Here is a 19,236-nt window from a genome sequence, read left to right as displayed (position 1 = left end):
GAGGAGGCCGCCTTCCCGGCTGAGGTCCACGCGCGGCCAAGCCAGGCGAGCGCCTTTGCGGAGGGTTCCCATCCCTGGGCTGAATGTGGGCGGGCCTTCCGCCCGGCGACCCTGGGGGGGGCAGGGGGGGTCGAGGCGGCCTCAGGCGCTCAGTGCGCTTGCGCCCCAGAGCCCCCGCGAAGCACTCTGGGAGAGGCGCTCCCGCGGCGGGAGGAGGAAAGCTTCCGGCCGGCCTTCCGGCGCGCGGGGGGCCTCGCTAGGGCGGGAATGGCCGCGGCGGCCGAGGAGGCGGCGGAGGCGCGCAGGATGGAGCTGGAGGCGGAGGCGAACCGCTGGGCCGTCCTCTTCTACGCCCACCAGGCCTTGCGGGCTTTCCGGGCCGGGAACAGCCAGGACTTTCGGGAGCTGCGCGACGTCCTCGCCGGTAGGCCCATCGCCCCGGGAGGCCGGTCGCGGGGGAGGCCGGCGGCGAGGGGTCAGCCGCGGGGATCCCGCCCAGACATCCGGGCGGGCTCCGGGGCCTGCGTGCGGGAGCGCTTGACCGCCTCTGCCTTGTTCCCCAGCCGTCCTGGCGCGGCCGGTGGCCCTGGAGGAGCCGCTCCGGATCCAGCTGCGGATTATCCAGATCCTGTCCAGGCTGGAGGAAGGTGAGCGGGGGCGCAGCCCCTCTTTGCCCGGGAACGCTGGGCCGCTGGGCCGGGATGGCCTTTGCCGCTCCGATCTCAGCCTAACGGCCTCAATCGGGCTGTCCGTCAGGCTGGGCGCACTGCCTGCAGGAGGGTCGCCACCTGCTCCCTTCGAGCCCCCTCGCAGCCGGCCCAGCAGCCGCTCCCGCCCAAAGCTCAGCAGATACAGCGGAAGGTGAGAGAGAAGCCACGGAGGCAGCCAAAGGGCAACCTACTGCTACTCTTCTCCAAAAATAGGACTTACAAAGAGAAGTAGTAGCGGAGGAACAGAGGCTATAGTAGCTGAGTAGAAGAGTGGTATAGTAAATAGCGAGGACAAGCCTTTATGGGTGTGTTATCTGTACTTCTAAATGTATATTCCATTTATCCAAATCTTCTGGTGGGTGGGCATATGAATCTGCACCAAGATCTCATAGTTTAAAAGTAACAGGTCTTTTTTTTCTCTTTAGATTGGGCCATTGACTCAGAAACTGAGCTCACACCTCTTGAAAACGTGCTTGTCCTTCTGGAGAAGCTCGCGGAGGAATGCCACATCAGTGGGGAAATAATAGAGGAACTAAAGAGAAGAATAAAAGAGGCTGTAAGGATGCCTCTTTCATCTCCTGTTGACACTAATTTAAGTGGAGATAGTGGTCACTGTTTAAGCAGGAGGGGCGCACACTGGGGAATTTGCTCTAGAAGTAATATAGTACCCCACTAAAAGACCAACTTTTCCCCTTTAGGCTGTTATCACCTGTATTAAGAACAAAGAATATGAACATGCCAGCAAAATCTTAAGAGAACACATGTCACAGGACCCAAACTTCAAGGTGAACATTTTGGATACGTCCCGGTGACGCATCCTTCCTTTCCTCACAAAGCCAGTGGCTTTCAGGATCCCTGTCTTCTCTCAAGGGGTAGAAGAGAGCAGGCATTAGACCGCCATTCATGGCTATTGGTAAGCATTGCGGATCGGTAGTCAGCTGTCCCTTATAGGCCTTTGCAAACATGTGGATCTCTGCTGCTTTTCCTTGGCTAGCAAATTAAGACTACTTTCCATTACATCATCGAAGAGAAAAACTCTTCTCATCCAGCCATTTGTCAGTTCTCCTACAAAGCTTTCCAGCAGCGGATTCTTCTCTTCTTTGAACCTTACATGGACAATTCTGAGCCATTTCTCTTAGTGGTGAGTGTTGCTTTTGAGGTCAGTTCGGTCTTAATGAGTTTCATTTGATTGTTTCTGCAATGGTCACATAATGCTAGAAATAACAGAGTAGAAATTGAACTTGATGATAGAGATTTAGGAACAGTAATAATGTAAAGTTATACCAATGGCAAGAGATTAAGATAGATAGGAGTTCCATTTTTTTCCCACAGTAGTAGTTTTTTGTGGGAAAAGCAAGTATGTCTGGATTCTGTACCATATTAAAACCCCCGTGGTGACTCTTGTGCTTTTTATTTCAGCTGGCAAAAAAGCATTGTGATGAACGTCTGAAGAGCGCAGCAGGAGCAGCCAGCAAGGAGAAAAGGGCTGTCTCGGGAGCTGCAGAAGAGGCCCCTGAGACCTCTGGGGCAGCAAGGGGAGAGAGAGCAGGAAAACTCAATGAGGCCGGAGGAAGGCCGGAGTCTGGAGCAGGAGCCGGAGAGACAGTAGCAAAATCTTTGCCAGCACCGGACGAAGGTAACGTTTTGGACAGCGTGGAGGCAGCCGGTGAGCCCACCCAAGCATCCCCACAGGTGGATGGAGCAACAGGGACCGCAGAGCCTGCTGCCATGCCCCCGGTGTCGGTGGCTTCCAACGACTCTACCCAGTAAGTCCTCCCTGGCATGAGAGTCCGTGTAGCAAGGGCTGCGGACAGCAAATATTGGGGCAAAAGGACATTAGAGCAACCATATTTGTTCAGGGAACTCTATAAATATAAGCAAACATTTAAATTGGGGAGGTCTTTTAATTTGGGGGATGATTTAAACTATATTCAAAGTGACTTTAGAGCAGTGCATCAAATCTTTACAATTGAACAGCTGGGCCTTGTCTCCTGCAACAGAGGGGAGAGATTTATGTAGCATATAAAAGGCCGTTTCCTTAAGCGCAGGATCTAAATGAACACTGCCAACCCGCACTGGGCGTTCCTCCCTCTCTGCACGGATTCCTTTACCTTTTAGTCTCTGCCTGCCTGTGTTTGGGGCTCTCATCCGTTGGTTGGGAGTTGAAGGATCTTGCAGTGCAACATACCAGGAGATGCAACAGTGTGGGGATGAATGTGATGGTGGCCCTTCTGTTACTCCGCTTTGGGTCACTGTGGTGCTGTCATCTGGGAGCTGTTGGTCTTCCAGGCTGCATGAAATGGCACTTGGGGAGTTACTCTGGCTGACAAGCAGCTTTTCCCAGAGAGGATTGTGTGACTCCACAAGTAGACGTTTCCTTGTTTGGATCGTTGTCTTTGCTCGCTGTCCTGGGCGTTTTAATTTCCCCCCGGTGAAGGAGGCACAGCAGTGACCTCCTCTAGAGAAGCCTCCTTGACCGTGAGCTGGATAGAAATTGGCGGAGCTTCCAGATACGCTTCTGAGGTTGCTGTGTTTTGTAGGGCCTCAAGCCTGAAGCCGGCTTTCTACGTGCTTTCTGTGCTGAGAGAAGCCTTCAAGATTCTTTCTGATGCCCCAGACCCTGAGGAGATGTTCCTGCAACTGGACAAGACTGACTGGACTTACTCCGGGCCACTCTTGCCTTCTGGCTCCCCCAGAGCCAAGCGCCAGAAGATGGGAAACATCACGATCCAAGCTGACCTCAGCCTAGAGAAGATCAGATACCATCCCTCTATAAGCGACATACTGGGTTGCATGCATTCCCCTGCAAGGAAGTCGACTGCAAAGCCACTTGTGACTTTGGAGGTCCAGTCGCCAGAGTGCAAGGAGAACCCCCCAAGTATGCTGCCCCCAGGTTCCAGGTATGGGTTGACGACTGACTCCCTTTGGGTCTCTGTTAGGAGAGGGTGCAGAGCTGCAGCCTTGGAAGTATTTGCACTGAGTAACCATTCTTCTTTGGCGTTTGCTGGTGTGCACTTCTGTGGCTGAATGTGTCTGCTGCTGTCAGAACCCAGGAGGGGCTCACCTGTAACGGGGCTGTCTTCTGCTTTAGGAAGGCCAAGCAAGCTCCTCTTCCTGTCCTGCAAGAGAAGGAATCCTGGAGCGATGAGGACGAGATCTTCGTGGACCAGCGTGAGTGCATCATTGCTCTAAACTCTGCCAGTAAACCTGAAGGGAATGTTTAGCCTCTCCGCTTGCGTTTCTGGTGCAATGTTGTGTTGTCCTGGCACAACACAAGGCAGAAACACTGTGGCTGCATATGTTGACAAGGGGAAAAAATATTTGCAATACTTATGCTTGCCAACCCATGTGAGTGCTTTCCCCCCTCCTTTTTCCTTTCAGAATCAGCGTGGTCAGTTGGCACCGACATTTCTGGGACTAAGAAGAAGGTAAATGTAACCTAACCCAAGCAGAGACTTCTGAACAAAACCAATTGCTCATTTCTTGTCTCTAAAAGTAATTGGAAAAGTTAGATAGTTATCGCTACTGATAGGGCAGGAATGTGGGAAATGGCTGCTGAGGGGCTTCTCTGCTTTGGCCGCTGCAGTTTCAAGCTTTTTCAGCCTCTCGCAGAATTGGCAAAGCTTGTATCTTCCCCTCATAGACAGATTTTGTTTCGGCTAATATAAAATTAAAACTGTTATGGGTACATAGAGTTCCCCGGGAATCTTTTTTTTTTTTTTCATTTTCTATATTTTTATTAATTTTTCTTCAGCAGAATTAAGCTGCAAATGAGGTTTGCCAACCTTGCTTATTCATGAGGGTTTCCATGGTTTCTTTTGCAGTGGACTTTAGAGGAGTCTGCATGGATCAAGGAAGGCGTGGAAAAATTTGGGGAAGGAAACTGGAAAGTTATTTCTCAAAATTATCCTTTTAAGGATCGAACATCTGTGATGATCAAGGACCGCTGGAGAACAATGAAGAAACTGGGACTAAACTGAATTTGAGGGCAGGCTGTGCCTTCAATGTATTGAGTTAGCTGTTGTTGTTGCCTTTAATATGTTATGTAAAATAAGTAATAAAATAGTTTAGTTTGCAGTATAAGGGCAGCTTGCTTTACAGCAATCAGGACATCAGTCAACAGCAAATTAAGCATCATAGAAGAAACAACTGCAGACCAACATAATCAAAGCAAGGGGATAAAAATCAAAACGTTATATAGAATATGCCAGCATCTACAAAATACAGCACCAACACAAAATGTTACGTCTTTGCTGTTTTGGAGCGCAAGGGAGACTCGGCCCAGGACCGGAGCCCATGGTGCCTCCCCACTCTGGACATGGCACCCTTGGAAGGCAGGCCTTTTCACCTTGGCAGCTGCACAGCTTCCCAGGGGGACCCTTTCGCCCCGCCCCGGGTTGCTCGCCTGAGCTAGCAGGCACAGGGCAGCCAAGTGTTGGGCAGGAGCAGCTCAGTTAATGATTAGCTCAGCCAGCTGCGAGGTTGAGTTCCTCCACGGCCAGCTGGCATCCATTTGCCAACATGCTTGCCCTGTTCCAGATGGTGGGGCTCCTGGGTTTGCTTCAGGGGCTGCATCTCGCCCACTGCCAAGAGCGGAAGCAGCCGGGGGGGTCCCACAAGCAGCTTCTCCCCCCCAAGAGGGACCAGTATGACTTTGCCATTGTCATCCCTGCAGGTGGTATCGAATGCCTCTGGCAGTTTGCATACCAAAATGGCTCCTTCTTCTTCAGCTATGAGGTGGGTGACAGTGGGGGGAGAGGCAAAGGGGAAGCCCGCCGACCAGTGACCTGTGAGTTGGGTGGAGCAGGAAGAATCCTCCATTGGGAACAGCAGAAAAGCTCAATTATTCCAACAGGATTCTGCCCAGCATCTCTCCCCCCGCCCCTGGATCCCACAGACCTAGCCACCCTGGGGGGAGGGTCCCTTGTACACCTGACTTCTTCCCCAGGCAAAGCAGAGGGAGGGGGCAGGGAATTCTGTTGAGATCCCTGTCAACATATGCCTGGAAGCAGGTGGTGCAGACCTGCCAAAGCAGAAGCCAGGCAGTTGCAGGTTCAGAGCGCCTGAATCTCAACAATGCCTCTTGTGCTGCAGGAGCTCAGGGGGTGGGGAGGATGTCTCCACCACCCAGCCCAAACTGCCTACACGAGGAATCCCTTCATCTGTTCCCAGCACCCCTGAGCTTCCATGCTGCTTGGGAAGGGTGTGCCTGTGTGTGTGGGGGTGCTCTTCCCCCCTGCCATACAAATTGTGCCTGCCCCCCAGGGATCTTTGTGCAGGCAAGAGGGCCTGCAGGGGAACTGTGACCTAAGAATCAATGCAAGGCAACCGGAAGATGCCGGCATCTGGGCATAACAGGGTCATTGCCCCAGTTTGTCCTTCATGGTTTTACTTGGGTCTCTCTTGCTTCCAGGTGCAGAAGACTTTAGGCCTTGGCCACGACAGGCACATCCTGGCAACTGTGAATGATCCCAGTGGCTTCCACCTCGGCACTTCCCAGGATGTGCGGGGACAGATCAACTTCCCGGTTCAGGAGACAGGTGCCCCATTGTTGGCTCTGCAAAGCTCCATCAAGGTGGCTTCTTAAATGAGTCACTTTTTTGTGGTGCCACGTGGCACGGACAGGCCACCCTGTGCTTGTTTCAGCATGGCACCTTCTATGAAGACAACATTTGGGCTCATTAGTCATGGTTTAGGGAGCCTAATTCACCTCCCCCCTCCCCCCAAGTACATTGAAGCCCATTTCTAGAATGCCAGAAGCAGAGGCTGGTGGAATGGCATCTGCCAGACCTCTTCCAAAAAGACCTATCTGGAGCTCCTATTGCAGATTCTCCCCTTCAACTATCCTCCACTTGATGGCTCCAACATACTATTTGAGCCTCATTTGGGTGCCACCCTATAGCTTTTTAAATGCAGAAATCCTAGTTCACATAACCTTTTCTCAATTCTGAGAGCTGAACACCAAATCCAATTCCAATTCACCCCTCCACCCAATTTGTCAGTATTTTTGTGCTTGAAACTGGAAAATTGCTAGGAAAGATTGAAAGCCTTCTGTTTGAAAGGGAAAGCAGAATTAACCACGGATACAGCTTTCCTTCTGTCCTTGTAGGTACTCCATTTATTATACATCACCTACCCAACACAGCTGAGGGCAGGCAGCATCACAGGAAATGTCCTTGAGGTTTGATTAATTCTCCCTTACAGGCTTCTACCAGCTGTGCCTGAGTAATCGATACAACCATTTTGGAACTGTGCAAGTGTATCTCAACTTCGGGGTCTTCTATGAAGGCTTTGATCTAGAAACTGAGCACCAGAGGATGGAACTCAATGGCACTCTGGAAGCAATTGAGGTAACTAGTTTAAGTGCCTAAAATAAAAGCAGCAGGTAATAACCTTCATTAGCTATCTAGAAAATCCATTATGGGGTATTCCAAACTTTTTCTCAGGCATCTGGGTTTCTGGTATGTTTGGGTCAGAACTTCCTTTGTACATCAGCTTAGAAGAGATAGCACAACACTGGAAAAAGGGGGAGATGTCCTTTTCCTCTAAAAGAAGCAGATTCCTGTGCCAGGAACTGAATCTGAACCTTTTTTCTTCTTATCCAAAATAGAAGAGCACTACCAAGCTGATGGCCAATGTCTTCCACATGCGGTATTACTACAACTTTGCTCGAATGAGGTCAAGGACAGACTTCAACCTTCTCCAGTCCAACTATACCTACATGAACTGGTGGTCAGCAGCTCAGAGTGTTGCCATTGTGCTCTCTGGCATCTTTCAGCTCTGTTTCCTCAAGAGCTTCTTTGCTATGCAGCCCAGCAACAAGCCCAAATGCTGAAGCTTCAGTAGGACGCAACGCCAAGCCCCAAAGCAGCTGGGCCCCACCTTCGGCTATAAAGCCAAGGAGGGAGGAATTTGTAGCCTTTTCAAGGCTGAAATTTGTTAATAGGATAATAAATCCAAGAAATTCTCTTTAGGTGAACTGTTTGACTAGGAACAAAATCAGCCTACGTTAAAATAAATATTAACTCAAATTTAAAAATACACTGTGCTACAAGACAGTTGAGACAACTTACATAATCCAAATAGAACAGGGACATCTTTTATGAGTATATGCACAATTTTCTTTGCCTTGAGATGCAACCTTCTAGGAAATGCCTGTAACTGCCCAACTAATAATGTAAAAGGAAATGAGTGCATTCACTCTGCTAAAAGTAACAGAAATGGCATCTTTATCAGCTCCCAGAGCTCAACATGAGCACAACATTGTGAATAACAAATAATCAAACTAGGAATTGTAGCTTCATCCCAAAATTTTACAAGTTGTCCAACTAGCAAGCTCCGGTACTGGTCACGTGTCCTTCCAGGTTACACAAAAAGGGGTTCAAATAATCCAAACCACGGTGGTTTTTAAGGTTTCCGGCTGCCAGAGAGGGTGGGAAGAATTCAGCCCTGTTTATTAAGTCAGCGTCTCCTCGTGTCGTATGTACTCGCCTATATCTGCTTGATGAAATACTACAATTGCCATGGGATCCACTTTTCGACACTCCTGGGTGGTTTTGGCTGCCACCCCGAATCCCTGCACGAAACAAAACCAGTGATGTGAACAATGCCACTCTTCTCTGTATCAGGACCCACCCAAATCCAAAAACCTGCACAACTCACCAGAGGAACATCAGCCATAGAATACACCACCACTCCTTGGTACTGAGCAGTGCTCTCAGTGATGCGCCCCAGACCAGATTTCAGGAGGTGGTTCCCATAAAGGAAAGACTGCTCTGCCCCAGGCTTCACCCAGACTTTGTACTGCAGGAGAGAAACAGAATGACCCACTGAACTCTAAAGCCTCAAGAAGTGGTTCCTTGCATGATAAAATGACCTCTTCAAGCCGCCTGCACTGAATTCAACAGATATCGCTGGTTCATTCCCAGGCCTCGCTGCTCTTAGACTGACTACTGCAGTAAAAATGTTACTGTCCCAAGGCAAGCCAGTTGACATTTTGGCCCTTTCCCTTTTTCATTTTGGAGCACGACAAAAATGCTCTCTCAGAGAAAATGCTTCTGAAATAAAATTAGCATCAGCCCACCTTTACCTTGGCATAAGGGGCGAGGTAATCCAGGGCAGTGATATGGAGCCGGAATTTCTGGGTCTTGGTGAATTTTCCAAAACAGGAGCCCAGCGACACCAGGTTGTCCCGTGGAATATTTGTAGCTAGTTTCAGCAGTCTCTCGCTGGAAATCACAACGGAGGAGAGTCACCGGGGAGGCAGGACCAGGTTTCAGTGGGCCAATCTCAAAACCGGTGGGGCAAGTGGAGGGCCAGCCAGCCACTATTCCTTTGGGCCCTCTGTAAAGCTGGACCGGGCTAGATGGACATCAGCCCCTCAACCTTTCCATGCTGGAGGAACCGCTGAAATCGTTGCCCCCAAGCCTTCACTTCCAACCCGGGTTGTCGGCGGTGACATACAAGACGGAGCCGCCCTCCCTCCCTCCCCTCCCCTCCCCTCCTTTGCCTCGCGGGCCCCGCCGACCTGAGGTAGAAGACGCGGTCCTTGTGCAGGCGGAAGCAGTAGGTGCCGTCCGGCCGGTCCACCAGCAGCTGGATGTTCTCGCCGACGCTGCGAAGGGGAGAGACAGGTCGGCCGAAGCAGCCCCCCCGCACCCCCCTCGGAGCCTCTGCCAAGCCCTCCCCGCCCGGCCTCCCCCCAGCCCAGCCGCTGGCTCCGCCTTCCGCGGGCACCGGCACCGGCACCGGCACGTACTATCGGGCAAGCTTCTCGAAGAGGACGCGGGTCTCCTCCTCCGTCAGCGGCCGCATCGCCCCTCCGAGCACCGCGTGGCCCGCAAGACGGGTCCCGGAAGCGGGTCCCGGAGCCGGAAGTTGCTTCACTGCAGGAACAGCCAATCCGCCCTTGCTTCATCACTAGAGAGTGCCAGAGAACGTCGGGATAGAGCGGCCAGGACCGAAAGCAGAAGTGGCGACGGAAGGGCCCCGGCGCCCCGGTTGCCATAGCGATCACTTCCTGGTCCACGTAGACTCCGCGATGGCGGCCTCGGAAGCGGTGGCCTCGGGCAGCGCAGCGGACGTGGAGGAGGCGAGCCTGCTGGCCTGGCTCTTCCGCGCGGCACCCTCAGCGGTGCCAGCGGGGGACGCGGAGCTGCCGGCCTACCTGGCGGCGCTGTCGGGGCTGGGGCTGGAGGCGCTGCGGCGGGAGCCCGGGCGGCTGGCGGAGGAGCGGGCGCAGCTGGGGGCGCAGACGCGGGCCTTGGCCTTCGCGCACTACAAGACCTTCATCCGCTCGGCCGAGTGCACCGCCGAGACCCGCCGCGGCTTCGGCGGCATCGAGCAAGGCCTGGGCCGCCTGCTGGACCGCCTGCCGCCCTTCGCCGAGGCCTGCCGGTGAGCCGCCCCGTCCCGGCCGGAGGGAGGCGGGGGGCGCCGGCCAGGCCCCGCCCGCTGACTCGCCGCCTTCTCCCGCAGGGGCTTCATGCGCCACGCGGAGCAGATCGCGCAGAACCGCCGGATGAACAACGTGACGCTGAACCGCCACACGGAGATCCTGGAGGTGCTGGAGATCCCGCAGCTGATGGACACCTGTGTCCGTAACAGCTACTACGAGGAGGCGCTGGAGCTCGTCTCCTACGTCCGCCGCCTCGAGAAGAAGCACGCCGGCATCCCCGTTGTCCAGGTGCGATCGCGACAGGAAATGCTTTGAACTTTGAACCAGGCTCTGCTCGCTGTGAACTTGACCCGAGGGCTTTGGGGCGAAGGCTTCATTCTCTTCAGCAGGAGAGGCCTTAGTGGTGAAGTAGAACTCCAACTGGGAGGAAGGAGCAAGAAGGCGAAGCAAAAGTTTTTCCACAGCTTTTCTTTTGATTTGTAAAATGCTGGTTACTTTTATACTCAGAAATTTGGAATGATTCAGGACCAAGGGCCTTTTGTTACATGACTGCTGTGTATATGCAGTTGCTCAAGCATCCCATAATCAACCCTATCTCACCATAGACATTTCAGGCTGGCTGGCACTAATATTGCCAGAGCACGTCTATGGCAGTATTACTGCACTGTGCCCAAAGGGCCTTGTGGGGTCCAGAATTAGAACTGGGGTATGCCTCTTGCATGGTCTTGGGAATCTATTTTCAGAGCCTATTTTCTGCCCCACTAAGAACAGCTTTTCTCTCCTTCCCAGGGCATAGTGGCCGAGGTGCGTCAGTCCACACAGCTCATGCTTACTCAACTGATCCAGCAGTTACGTACCAACATCCAGCTGCCTGCTTGCTTGCGTGTCATTGGCTACCTGCGCTGCATGGATGTGTTTACAGAGGCTGAACTGCGCATCACGTTCTTGCAAGCAAGAGACTTCTGGCTGCGCTCCATCCTTGCGGCTGTTTCTGATGATGACCCCTATGTGCACATCACAAAAACAATAGAGGCCTGCCGCGTGCATCTCTTTGACATTGTCACACAGTATCGTGCCATATTTGCAGATGAAGAGCCGCTGGTTCTGCCCTTGGGGAAGGACACCTTCAATGAGAGTGCCATCTTCCACGGGTGGGTGCTGCAGAAAGTATCCCAGTTTCTGCTGGTTCTTGAGCGAGACTTACAGCGTGGCGTGGGCAATCGCCTAGACTCTTTGCTGGGCCAGTGCATGTATTTTGGCCTGTCCTTCAGCCGGGTAGGGGCAGACTTCCGGGGCCAGCTTGTTCCCATTTTTCAGCATGTGGTACTCCTTGCCTTCAAGAAAGCTATGCAGGAGGCCACAGACCAGTTCCAAGAAGAGATGAATTCCTACACATTGATCTCTGCGCCAGCTCTCCTGGGCAGTGCCATCTCTGTGCCAATGCCTTCTGCCCAGCCAGGCACCTTGCAGCCCCCTCTGGTGCTACTAGACTTTCCCCCCCTTGCCCATTTACTCAACAACATCCTGATGGCCTTCAATGATTTGCGTCTCTGCTGTCCTGTCGCTCTGGCCCCAGTTGTGGCAGCTCTCCTGGAGAACGTACTCAGCCAGGTACTGCTCTCTATCTTAGACTGGGAAAAGTATTCTGTGTTTCTCAGTGATGAGATCAATTCTTTGAATGGCTATTCCAGAAACTTGAATGCATTCTTCCCATTTTAAGCTGAGCTTCTTAGAATCTCTCATAGGCTCTTGGTGGCTGGTGGATTCTGTCTAATTGTGTCATGAGCTGCCTGTGGGGAGTGATATTATATCTGCCTGGTTGGCTAATTCGTAGGATTTTTTAGTGTCTAATTTTCAACCAGTTGCTCTGAATTTATAGACCAAAGGCTTCTAATGAGTCTTTTTTCTCACCAGGGTGTAAAGATCATTCTGGCTTTTCATCGAGCGGAGGCGGCAGCATTCAGCAGTCAAGAGCAAGAGCTGTTTGTTCAGTTCTGCACAGCCTTCCTGGAAGACTTGGTGCCATACCTCAACTGCTGTCTCCAGCTCCTCTTCCCTCTAGCCCAGATCGCACAGATTCTGGGTAGTTACCTTTACTTCCTTGCAGGAGGAAGCGGGTAGAAGTGGAGCCAACTTTATTGCTCTTTGGAGCTAGGCCTGGCCCCTTGTCTGTTGAGATTGTCAATCATCCAGGCCACGGTTGTGCCACAGGTGCTTTTTATGAAAGGCCACTGGACTTGCTTTGTGTCTTCTTTGAGCATCAAGAATGTCTAATTGCCTTTAAGAAAAAGCAGCTCTGGGAAAATGGGCCTGCCAGGTGCCTGGGAGGGAGGGAGGGAGGGACCCCAGACTTGGAAAGCATAGACAGGAACCTTCTCTGGGATTTAGGATTGACGGAAGAGTCTAGTTTCCCAATTTTGTGTTTGTTTCCTGCCCTGCTAGGTGTTCCTGCTGCTCGGGTCCATAAATATGGAGGTCTCGCCTGTGTAGATGAGGAGGCAATCCAGGAGCTCCTGGGCTCAGTCCTTCCCAAGAAAGAGACCGCTCTCCCCCTGACAGAGAAAGGGCTGGCCCTACAACTTCCCCTGGACTTGGGACTCTCTGGCTCAGAGCAGGAGGAAGCAGATCCTAGCCAGGCCGTCTCCGTTTCTTCAGCTGCAGAGAAGAGCCCCCTTCCTGAGGATGCTCGGCCGCCCAGTGGCGTCTCTGCCACAGCATAGCTGGTGGAGGTTTGGGGGGCTCATCTGCTAATGGAGCCTTAGCCCCCACCCCGCTCTCCCCAGGCCAGGCAAGGGCCTGCCTGCTGTTTCTGGCCGCCTCCTTTGTCAAGCAGGAAGGGAGGGGGTGGGGGGCGCAGGTGCAAGAGAAGAACCGGGAGAATAAAGAATAAAGGGCGTGGTTTGCTTTGTCCCCCTTGGTATTTTCATTGTGGGCGGGAGGCGGGGCTTCCAGGGGGAGGGGCTTCAGCGCCTCCGTGCGAGCACCTATGCGCTTGCGCGATCCGGTGTGCTCCCTCAGCCCTTTTCCTCCTGCCGCTGGGGGGCGCCTGCCCTCTGAGCTGGCTGATGGCGGCGCGGGGCTGCAGTCGCGGGCTGCGGGGCGTCCTCCGGGCCGGGCCGGTCCCGGGCCGGCCGCGCGGCCTCGCCTTCTCGGGGCGGCCCTGGGCGGAGCCCGGCGCCTGGCAGCGGCTGCGGCGACGGCTGCTGGGCCCGTGCGAGCCGCCCTTCCAGCGCGTCTGTCTGGTTGGCGACCCGGCGCTGCGCGGCATGGCGGCGCCGGTGGAGCCGGAGCGGGTGGGCAGCGCGGAGGTGCAGCGGCTGATCGCGCGGCTGGTGGCGGTGATGCGGCGGGAGGGCTGCGTGGGGCTGAGCGCGCCCCAGCTGGGTGTCCCGCTGCAGGTCTTCGTGGCCGAGTTCCGCGGGCCGCCGCTGCCGGAGGGGCTGCGCGCCCTGGAGGTCGCCCCCTTCCCGCTGCGCGTCTTCGTCAACCCGGCCATGCGGGTACTGGACAGCCGGACCAGCCACTTCACTGAGGGCTGCGCCAGCCTGCCCGGCTTCTCGGCCGTGGTGGCCCGGCACATGGGCGTGGAGGTCTCAGGTGAGGCGGGGGCGAGGCCAGGCGGCCGCTGGGGAAGAGGTGCCCTGCTCGCCCCCGGGACCCCAAAGCAGGCCCCGCCGGGGGCTTCCTCTCTCTTCCCCCCCCCACCCCCTCCAGGACTAAACGAGGCTGGAGAGCAGGTCGCGTGGCAAGCCAGGGGCTTCGCCGCCCGCATCGTTCAGCACGAGATGGACCACCTAAAAGGGATCCTCTACGTGGACAAGATGGAGAGCGGGAGTTTCGCCTGCTTGCATTGGGCCAAGGTCAACCGATGAGCAGCTCCTTTCAAGCCGGGGGCGGGTGGGCGCTTGCCAAAGGCACCTGCTCAGCCTTTGCTGCCTTGCTAGTAGTTGCTAATAATTTCTGTGTAAACTCCAGTGGAAAAAAAGAATGTTGTAAGGCTTCATTTCCAGCACTTTATTCTTCAAAGCACAAGCCATCTCTCTCCATACAACCTGTCACTTTAAATCTGTATCTACATGTGGGCTGGGCTGTGGGAAAGCAGTCCTTCAGCCCTGTTAAAGTACAAGGCAGGCCTAAAGCTTAGATCAACAATGGTGGGGTGGTACGCGCCTCTCCGTGGCACAAATTCACCCAGGCAAAAAACAATGGGCCTGACCCTGGGCAGGGGGGTGTGGGTGCGTGCGCTCATATCCTTCTACCTCTGCCTGCTCAGCTGGGCTAGAAGGCAACTCTACTTGGCCAGAGGTGGCAGAAAGAAGCTTCCTTGGGACTTGCCCGAGCCTTACAGGGAATCCCACCCGTGTCCCGTCAGTGGGAGCCAAGCCACCATTACTCTCTCCTTTGCAAAGTAATACGGGAGGCAGGTGCAACTGCAGGGCTGCAAAGGAGTTACAGCTGCTACCCCCTCACTGACCCAACAGCAAGCATGCACCCAGGAGCAAAGCTAAGGCTGATGACCTTCACCAAAGGTGGCGGGGAAAATTGTTCTGAGAGCAAAAGGGGTTTGGAGAGGACGGAAACTGAACGTCGGCAAAACATGCCAGAACCCAACAAAATAGCACAAGTGAACGTGAGGTGAGAGACGGAGAAGGAAAGGCCGCTCTGGGAGAACCCCTGGTCCTCCTTGGAGGAGCAGAAGTGGACTCACTGGGTGGCGGGGAGGGCTGAGGAAATGGCTGGGAGCAGAAGGGAGTTGGGCTGCTTTTATTTTTGATAAGAGAAACTAAGCATGGGAAATCAAAGAAAAAACCCAGGAAAGAGATGGGGTATTTGACGGGGATAAAAACAAGGCAGTCCAAGCCAGGCTTGCTCTTGTCCCTTGGTAGCCCCAGTGGATCCCTTTCCATCCCCAACCAGAGAGGCTCCAGCGCAGGCAGATGGAGAACAAAGCTTCTGCCTGGCAGAGTCCTCCAGCAGCTCCTGGTCGCTTCCGCGCAGGGCCAGGAAAATGGGCCCTTGGCTGCTCCCATCTAACAATGGGGCGCCCCACGGGTACAGCATTAACCCTCTTGGCCAAAGTCTTCTGTGAACTTCTTCACCTTGAGGAGGTCTTCCGCATTGACCGTGGGGCGGGTGGTGGCCAGCGAGCGCAACATATCTGACTGCAAAGAGAGAGAACGTTCAGAACCCCCCCAGCCTCCAGCACCTCCGCAGGATCCCTTCATGCTCCGTCCTGCTTTGCGAACCCACATTCCACACAGAAGCACCAGGTGTACTGTTGCAGATGTTTTGCCTAAGCCAGGAGGAGGGGAGGAAATGGGTTTTGTCACAACCGCTCACCATGCAGACCAGCGGCTCCAGAAGTTTATCTCCAGGCACCTCCATCCAGGTCATCTCAAGGGCCCCAGGATCCCCTGGTGAACACGGAGTCAGCAGGTCATCTACCAGCACACCAGGATTGGCGCGAGAAGGTCCATGAACCTGCAGGAAGGATACAAGCAGTAGGCAGATCAGGAGGGTTGTCCAATTCACAGGTGTGGGAAAAGGGGAGAGGCCGGCAGACAAGCCCCCCACCGTCAGCCCCCCTCTGCTCTCCAATAACAGAGGTCCAAGGTGGTGGCAAAGACTAAAAGGGAGCAAGCCGGTCTTGGGACTCTCCTGCCAGACCACAGAGGCCTTGTAGGCTGTGGCCATTGCTGCCACTGAACGACGGGAACAAGGCCTGCCGGGTTCAGTGATCCTCCCCACAGAAAGAAACAGCTGTAAAACAACCAGATGCCCAGTGGGTAAGCTTGCTGCATGACGGAAGGTGGGCAGAGCTCATCCCTTTCACTGCCAAAGTGCTCCGCTTTGTACCAGAAGTCATCAGGGTAGCATAGTTACACACAGAGACGCACACACACACACACCGCTCTGCCAGTCTCACCTTTTTAAAGTGCGTGGCTGACTGCACTTTGCGGACAGGCTGCATCAGGGCATCCCGCACAATGATGCTGATGTCAGCCCCCGAGTAGCCATCGGTCTTTTGGGCCAGCTCGTGAATGTCAGCTTCAGTCAGGCTGTGGGGGGTGTTGCCCAGGTGTAGCTTAAACATCTGGGCACGAGCCAGCTCCTCTGGAAGCGGGATGTAAATGCGCTTCTCAAACCTATGCACGAGGGAGGGAATGCACGGGTCATTCTCCAAAGCTGGGTTGCATGGCATGGCCGTGCCTCCATGCGCACCTCCCCACCCCCACCTGCCCTCTGCTACAAGCCCTTGAGGGAATGCTGACAGTAACCCCGCTCCTCTGGGGCAGTTTCAGCCTTTGGCCAAGAGGCTAGTAAGAAGGTTAGCCTTCAGCCCAACGTCCACTTAGTTCAGTTTCTTCTTGTGCCTCTTTGTATCAGTAAATAAAACAGACCTCCGCTCCTGCTCCCTTCAGGGCTCCGTGGGTGACACTTGTCCCTGAAGAGGATGCTTATTCCAAGCCCCACCCTGGGCACTGCCAGCAGCCCTCCCACCTGAGGATTTTTCAAGCTGGCTGAAGCTAGCTATGTGCTGCACCTGGTGCGGTGCACACAGCACAGCACTACAGCCAGACCTACGCAGGGCAGAAATCACCCATCATCTAACAGTGACTTTGAAAGCCACACAATATGCCTACAGTGTGAGGTTGAGGAACTGCCTTATGAAGTAAGCAGGAAGACTTTTTCCTGTTTAACAGTTTTTTATTCAGAGAACTACAATCTGTGGACCTGAATTTCGGCTATCTCTACTTACACAAAATTGGTTTCTGCCAGGCTAAACTCACCGATGCACCCACTGCTATCACCCACCTTCTCCGAATGGCAGCATCCAGTACCCAGGGAATATTGGTGGCGCCCAAGACCAAAGTGCCATCGTTATTATTCCCAACACCTGAGAAAAAAACAAGAAGTGCTGCATGTCACTCTTACTGGAGAGCAGCGCCCCCCCCTTCCTGGCTCTGACTGCTCAGCTCTGGCCACTGGCCCGAGAGCAGCGGGCGCTCTGGACTGCTGCCCTGGTGCCCATCACCTACCCTGCATTTGCACCAGGAATTCTGTTTTGATCCTGCGAGCAGCTTCGCTCTCGTTCTCATTGCGGGAGCCACACAGAGAGTCCACCTCATCGATGAAAATGATGGACGGCTTGTGCTGCCTGGCCAACTCAAAGAGGTTCTTCACTAGCCTACAGAGGGAGCCAGGCAAAGTGAGGAGAGGGCCAGGACGGCCCGTGTGCAGGTGGCCCAAACAGCAGAAGGAAACGCCTCACGGAGACCCACCATGCTGCCCCCTTTCACCCCTGTCCCACTTCTCCAAGGGCCAATGCCCCACAGATAAAGCCCCGCCCGCCCCACCTACTTTTCACTCTCCCCCAGCCACTTGGACACCAGGTCTGAAGATGAGATGGAGAAGAAGGTGGAGTTGCTGGCCTCGGTGGCCACTGCTTTGGCCAGGAAGGACTTCCCGGTTCCTGGGGGCCGAAGAGGAGGATTCCACGCCAGGGTGTGCGCTTGCCTGGCCGAGGAGAGGAGAGGAGATGGTTTCATTCATCCCAAAACATCTCCGAGAATGCGGAGAGGGGCCCTTGGACTCACCTGTAAACAGGTGAGGGAATTTGATGGGCAGGATGACAGCTTCCTTCAGGGCCTCCTTGGCCCCCTCCAGGCCAGCTACGTCACTCCATCGCACGTTGGGCTTCTCCATCACGATGGCACCTGCAGCCAAGGGGTTTGCCCCAGAGGGCTGAGCTGAGTACTCCCGCCCTCCCTCCCTCCCTCCCTCCCTCCCGGGCAGGGCAGAGCGAGCGTGAGGGGGGCAGGCTTACCCATCAGCTGCTCTTGCAGCTTCTTCTTCTCCGGGTTCTCGCCCTCACTGTCGCTGTCGCTGCTGCAGGGGGAGACATCCAGAGGCCCTGAGCAGGGCAAGCGCCCCTCTCCCGTCGGCCGGCCGTGGCAAGGCAGCGCAGGGCCCCCAGGTGGCCCGCCCGTAGCCTTCCTGGGGGGAGGCCCCCTCCGGCCCTTACCCCTTGCTGTCATTCTGGGCCTCCTTGACCGGCTTCTTGCTCTGTTTGCTCTTGTTCCGCAAATAGTCCTTCAGCTTCTCGGCCCGGTCCAGGTACTGGGCACACTTTGCCCGGATGCTCTCTTTGGCCTTGTCACTGTGCGCATCATCTGCGGGACAGACCGGACGGATGGGGCGCTGGGACCTGGGGCTCCTCCCCTCCCCGCCCCCCGCCCCCCGGCCCCTGGGCCTGCCCTTCCTACCAGCCCCTCGGGGACTCACACTTGATGGCGTGCAAGAAGTACTCCACCGCATGCTGGTACAGGCGCAGCGCTTCCTCGTAGCTGCCCGCTTTGTCCTCCTCGGTGGCTTTGGTGACCAAGTCAATGGCTTTCTGGAAAGACGGGCAGGCTCAGCCAGGCCCCTCAGCGGCCGAGAGGGCAGCCGGGAAGCCGCCCCCCGCCGCGGCCCTTCCTTCCCCGCAGCGCCGCTCGGACACCGAGACCCCTTTCGGGGCGCCGGGAGGCTCAGGATCGGGCCTGTTCCGCTCTCGCCCCCGGAGGAGCCGCTCGGGAGGGGACGGGCGCCCCGAGAGATCCGGCGCCTTGCACGGGCCGCGGGGGCTGCGGGAGCGTCCGCGGAGGGGCTCGCCTGGGCTGCTGCCCGAAGGGAGCCGGGGGGGCGGGGGGCGCTCAGGCCCCGGGCCGGCGCAAATCAGGCCCTCCCACCAGCTGGTCCGCGCGAAGTGAGCAGGCAGAGGCCGCGGCTGCCGCCCCCGCCCCCCGGAGCCGAAGGCCGGGCGGCTCGGCAGGCCTGGAGCCGGGAGTGGCGCGCGTGCCGGGCGGCGGCCCTACCTGCAAGGCGGACGTGGTCATCGCATCCCTGCCCGCGGCGTCGTCGTCGTCGTCGTCGCGGGGGCTCCGGGGCGGCGTCGCGGGGCTCCGGGGCGGCGGCGGTGGCGGCGGCCTCGGTCCGCAGAGCGCCCCTGCAGGGCCGGCGCGGGAACAGCAACGCGCGGGGCGGTCCGACACGCCTCTTCGCTGGCGCGCGGGCCGATGGGACTTGTAGTCCGCCGCCCAAGCGCCGCTGCTCCCCTGCGCCGTCCGTCCCGGCCTTCCAGCAGCG

General features: G+C 55.7%; 6 protein-coding genes across 7 annotated transcripts; 4 read left to right on the top strand and 2 right to left on the bottom strand.

Annotated features, from left to right (window-relative positions):
• Positions 1-172: 172 nt before the first annotated feature.
• On the top strand, positions 173-4,787 carry TERF2 (telomeric repeat binding factor 2). The gene is made up of 10 exons (XM_087940349.1): positions 173-424; positions 564-647; positions 1,136-1,266; positions 1,409-1,495; positions 1,705-1,851; positions 2,130-2,476; positions 3,251-3,610; positions 3,802-3,881; positions 4,092-4,138; positions 4,535-4,787. The coding sequence occupies exons 1-10, from the start codon at positions 268-270 to the stop codon at positions 4,688-4,690; spliced, it is 1,596 nt and encodes a 531-aa protein (XP_087796475.1). The 5' UTR covers positions 173-267; the 3' UTR covers positions 4,691-4,787.
• A 314-nt stretch (positions 4,788-5,101) lies between these two features.
• TMED6 (transmembrane p24 trafficking protein 6) lies at positions 5,102-7,749 on the top strand. The gene is made up of 4 exons (XM_026719783.2): positions 5,102-5,447; positions 6,124-6,250; positions 6,915-7,060; positions 7,321-7,749. Exons 1-4 carry the CDS (start codon positions 5,232-5,234, stop codon positions 7,543-7,545), a joined length of 714 nt encoding a protein of 237 aa, XP_026575568.1. The 5' UTR covers positions 5,102-5,231; the 3' UTR covers positions 7,546-7,749.
• Positions 7,750-7,922: 173 nt separating this feature from the next.
• Positions 7,923-9,645, bottom strand: NIP7 (nucleolar pre-rRNA processing protein NIP7). The gene is made up of 5 exons (XM_026719785.2): positions 9,469-9,645; positions 9,238-9,324; positions 8,800-8,938; positions 8,373-8,513; positions 7,923-8,286 (listed from the first exon to the last, which is right to left on the bottom strand). The coding sequence occupies exons 1-5, from the start codon at positions 9,522-9,524 to the stop codon at positions 8,167-8,169; spliced, it is 543 nt and encodes a 180-aa protein (XP_026575570.1). The 5' UTR covers positions 9,525-9,645; the 3' UTR covers positions 7,923-8,166.
• Positions 9,646-9,744: 99 nt separating this feature from the next.
• On the top strand, positions 9,745-13,017 carry COG8 (component of oligomeric golgi complex 8). Its single transcript, XM_026719780.2, has 5 exons — positions 9,745-10,106; positions 10,188-10,395; positions 10,897-11,718; positions 12,022-12,190; positions 12,550-13,017. Exons 1-5 carry the CDS (start codon positions 9,751-9,753, stop codon positions 12,825-12,827), a joined length of 1,833 nt encoding a protein of 610 aa, XP_026575565.1. The 5' UTR covers positions 9,745-9,750; the 3' UTR covers positions 12,828-13,017.
• Positions 13,018-13,088: 71 nt separating this feature from the next.
• PDF (peptide deformylase, mitochondrial) lies at positions 13,089-14,720 on the top strand. 2 transcript variants are annotated; one of them, XM_026719784.2, is made up of 2 exons: positions 13,089-13,704; positions 13,822-14,110. In XM_026719784.2, exons 1-2 carry the CDS (start codon positions 13,173-13,175, stop codon positions 13,977-13,979), a joined length of 690 nt encoding a protein of 229 aa, XP_026575569.1. In that variant the 5' UTR covers positions 13,089-13,172; the 3' UTR covers positions 13,980-14,110. The 2 variants fall into 2 exon arrangements, with proteins under 2 accessions (XP_026575569.1, XP_087796476.1); XM_087940350.1 differs by having other exon boundaries at positions 13,118-13,704; positions 13,776-14,720.
• Positions 14,721-14,856: 136 nt separating this feature from the next.
• VPS4A (vacuolar protein sorting 4 homolog A) lies at positions 14,857-19,115 on the bottom strand. Its single transcript, XM_026719782.2, is given in 12 exon segments — positions 14,857-15,269; positions 15,448-15,588; positions 16,034-16,253; positions 16,924-17,005; positions 17,148-17,296; positions 17,470-17,590; positions 17,593-17,625; positions 17,706-17,825; positions 17,936-17,997; positions 18,134-18,281; positions 18,394-18,505; positions 18,966-19,115. Coding segments are annotated over 12 exon segments (1,311 nt in total). The 5' UTR covers positions 18,987-19,115; the 3' UTR covers positions 14,857-15,167.
• Between the last annotated feature and the right edge of the window lie 121 nt (positions 19,116-19,236).

Source organism: Pseudonaja textilis, chromosome 11 (genome assembly GCF_049901715.1).
Source record: "Pseudonaja textilis isolate UNSWEBS1 chromosome 11, rPseTex1.2, whole genome shotgun sequence".
Lineage (NCBI taxonomy): Eukaryota > Metazoa > Chordata > Lepidosauria > Squamata > Elapidae > Pseudonaja > Pseudonaja textilis.
The sequence above is the reverse complement of the archived record's forward strand: the minus strand, read 5'-3'. Positions and strand labels throughout refer to the sequence as shown.

Bases quoted from the DNA above. Each gene is read 5' to 3' on its own strand.
- TERF2 (XM_087940349.1), top strand. From the start codon at position 268: ATGGCCGCGGCGGCCGAGGAGGCGGCGGAGGCGCGCAGGATGGAGCTG. The intron at 1,496-1,704 runs GTGAACATTTTG...TTCCTTGGCTAG, and splicing joins CACAGGACCCAAACTTCAAG to CAAATTAAGACTACTTTCCA. The intron at 2,477-3,250 runs GTAAGTCCTCCC...TGTGTTTTGTAG, and splicing joins GCTTCCAACGACTCTACCCA to GGCCTCAAGCCTGAAGCCGG.
- TMED6 (XM_026719783.2), top strand. From the start codon at position 5,232: ATGCTTGCCCTGTTCCAGATGGTGGGGCTCCTGGGTTTGCTTCAGGGG. The intron at 5,448-6,123 runs GTGGGTGACAGT...TCTTGCTTCCAG, and splicing joins CCTTCTTCTTCAGCTATGAG to GTGCAGAAGACTTTAGGCCT. The intron at 7,061-7,320 runs GTAACTAGTTTA...TATCCAAAATAG, and splicing joins GCACTCTGGAAGCAATTGAG to AAGAGCACTACCAAGCTGAT.
- NIP7 (XM_026719785.2), bottom strand. From the start codon at position 9,524: ATGCGGCCGCTGACGGAGGAGGAGACCCGCGTCCTCTTCGAGAAGCTT. The intron at 9,325-9,468 runs GTACGTGCCGGT...TCCCCTTCGCAG, and splicing joins TTCGAGAAGCTTGCCCGATA to CGTCGGCGAGAACATCCAGC. The intron at 8,514-8,799 runs GTAAAGGTGGGC...TCTCTCCTGCAG, and splicing joins ACCTCGCCCCTTATGCCAAG to TACAAAGTCTGGGTGAAGCC.
- COG8 (XM_026719780.2), top strand. From the start codon at position 9,751: ATGGCGGCCTCGGAAGCGGTGGCCTCGGGCAGCGCAGCGGACGTGGAG. The intron at 10,107-10,187 runs GTGAGCCGCCCC...CTTCTCCCGCAG, and splicing joins CCCTTCGCCGAGGCCTGCCG to GGGCTTCATGCGCCACGCGG. The intron at 12,191-12,549 runs GTAGTTACCTTT...CTGCCCTGCTAG, and splicing joins CCAGATCGCACAGATTCTGG to GTGTTCCTGCTGCTCGGGTC.
- PDF (XM_087940350.1), top strand. From the start codon at position 13,173: ATGGCGGCGCGGGGCTGCAGTCGCGGGCTGCGGGGCGTCCTCCGGGCC. The intron at 13,705-13,775 runs GTGAGGCGGGGG...ACCCCAAAGCAG, and splicing joins CATGGGCGTGGAGGTCTCAG to GCCCCGCCGGGGGCTTCCTC.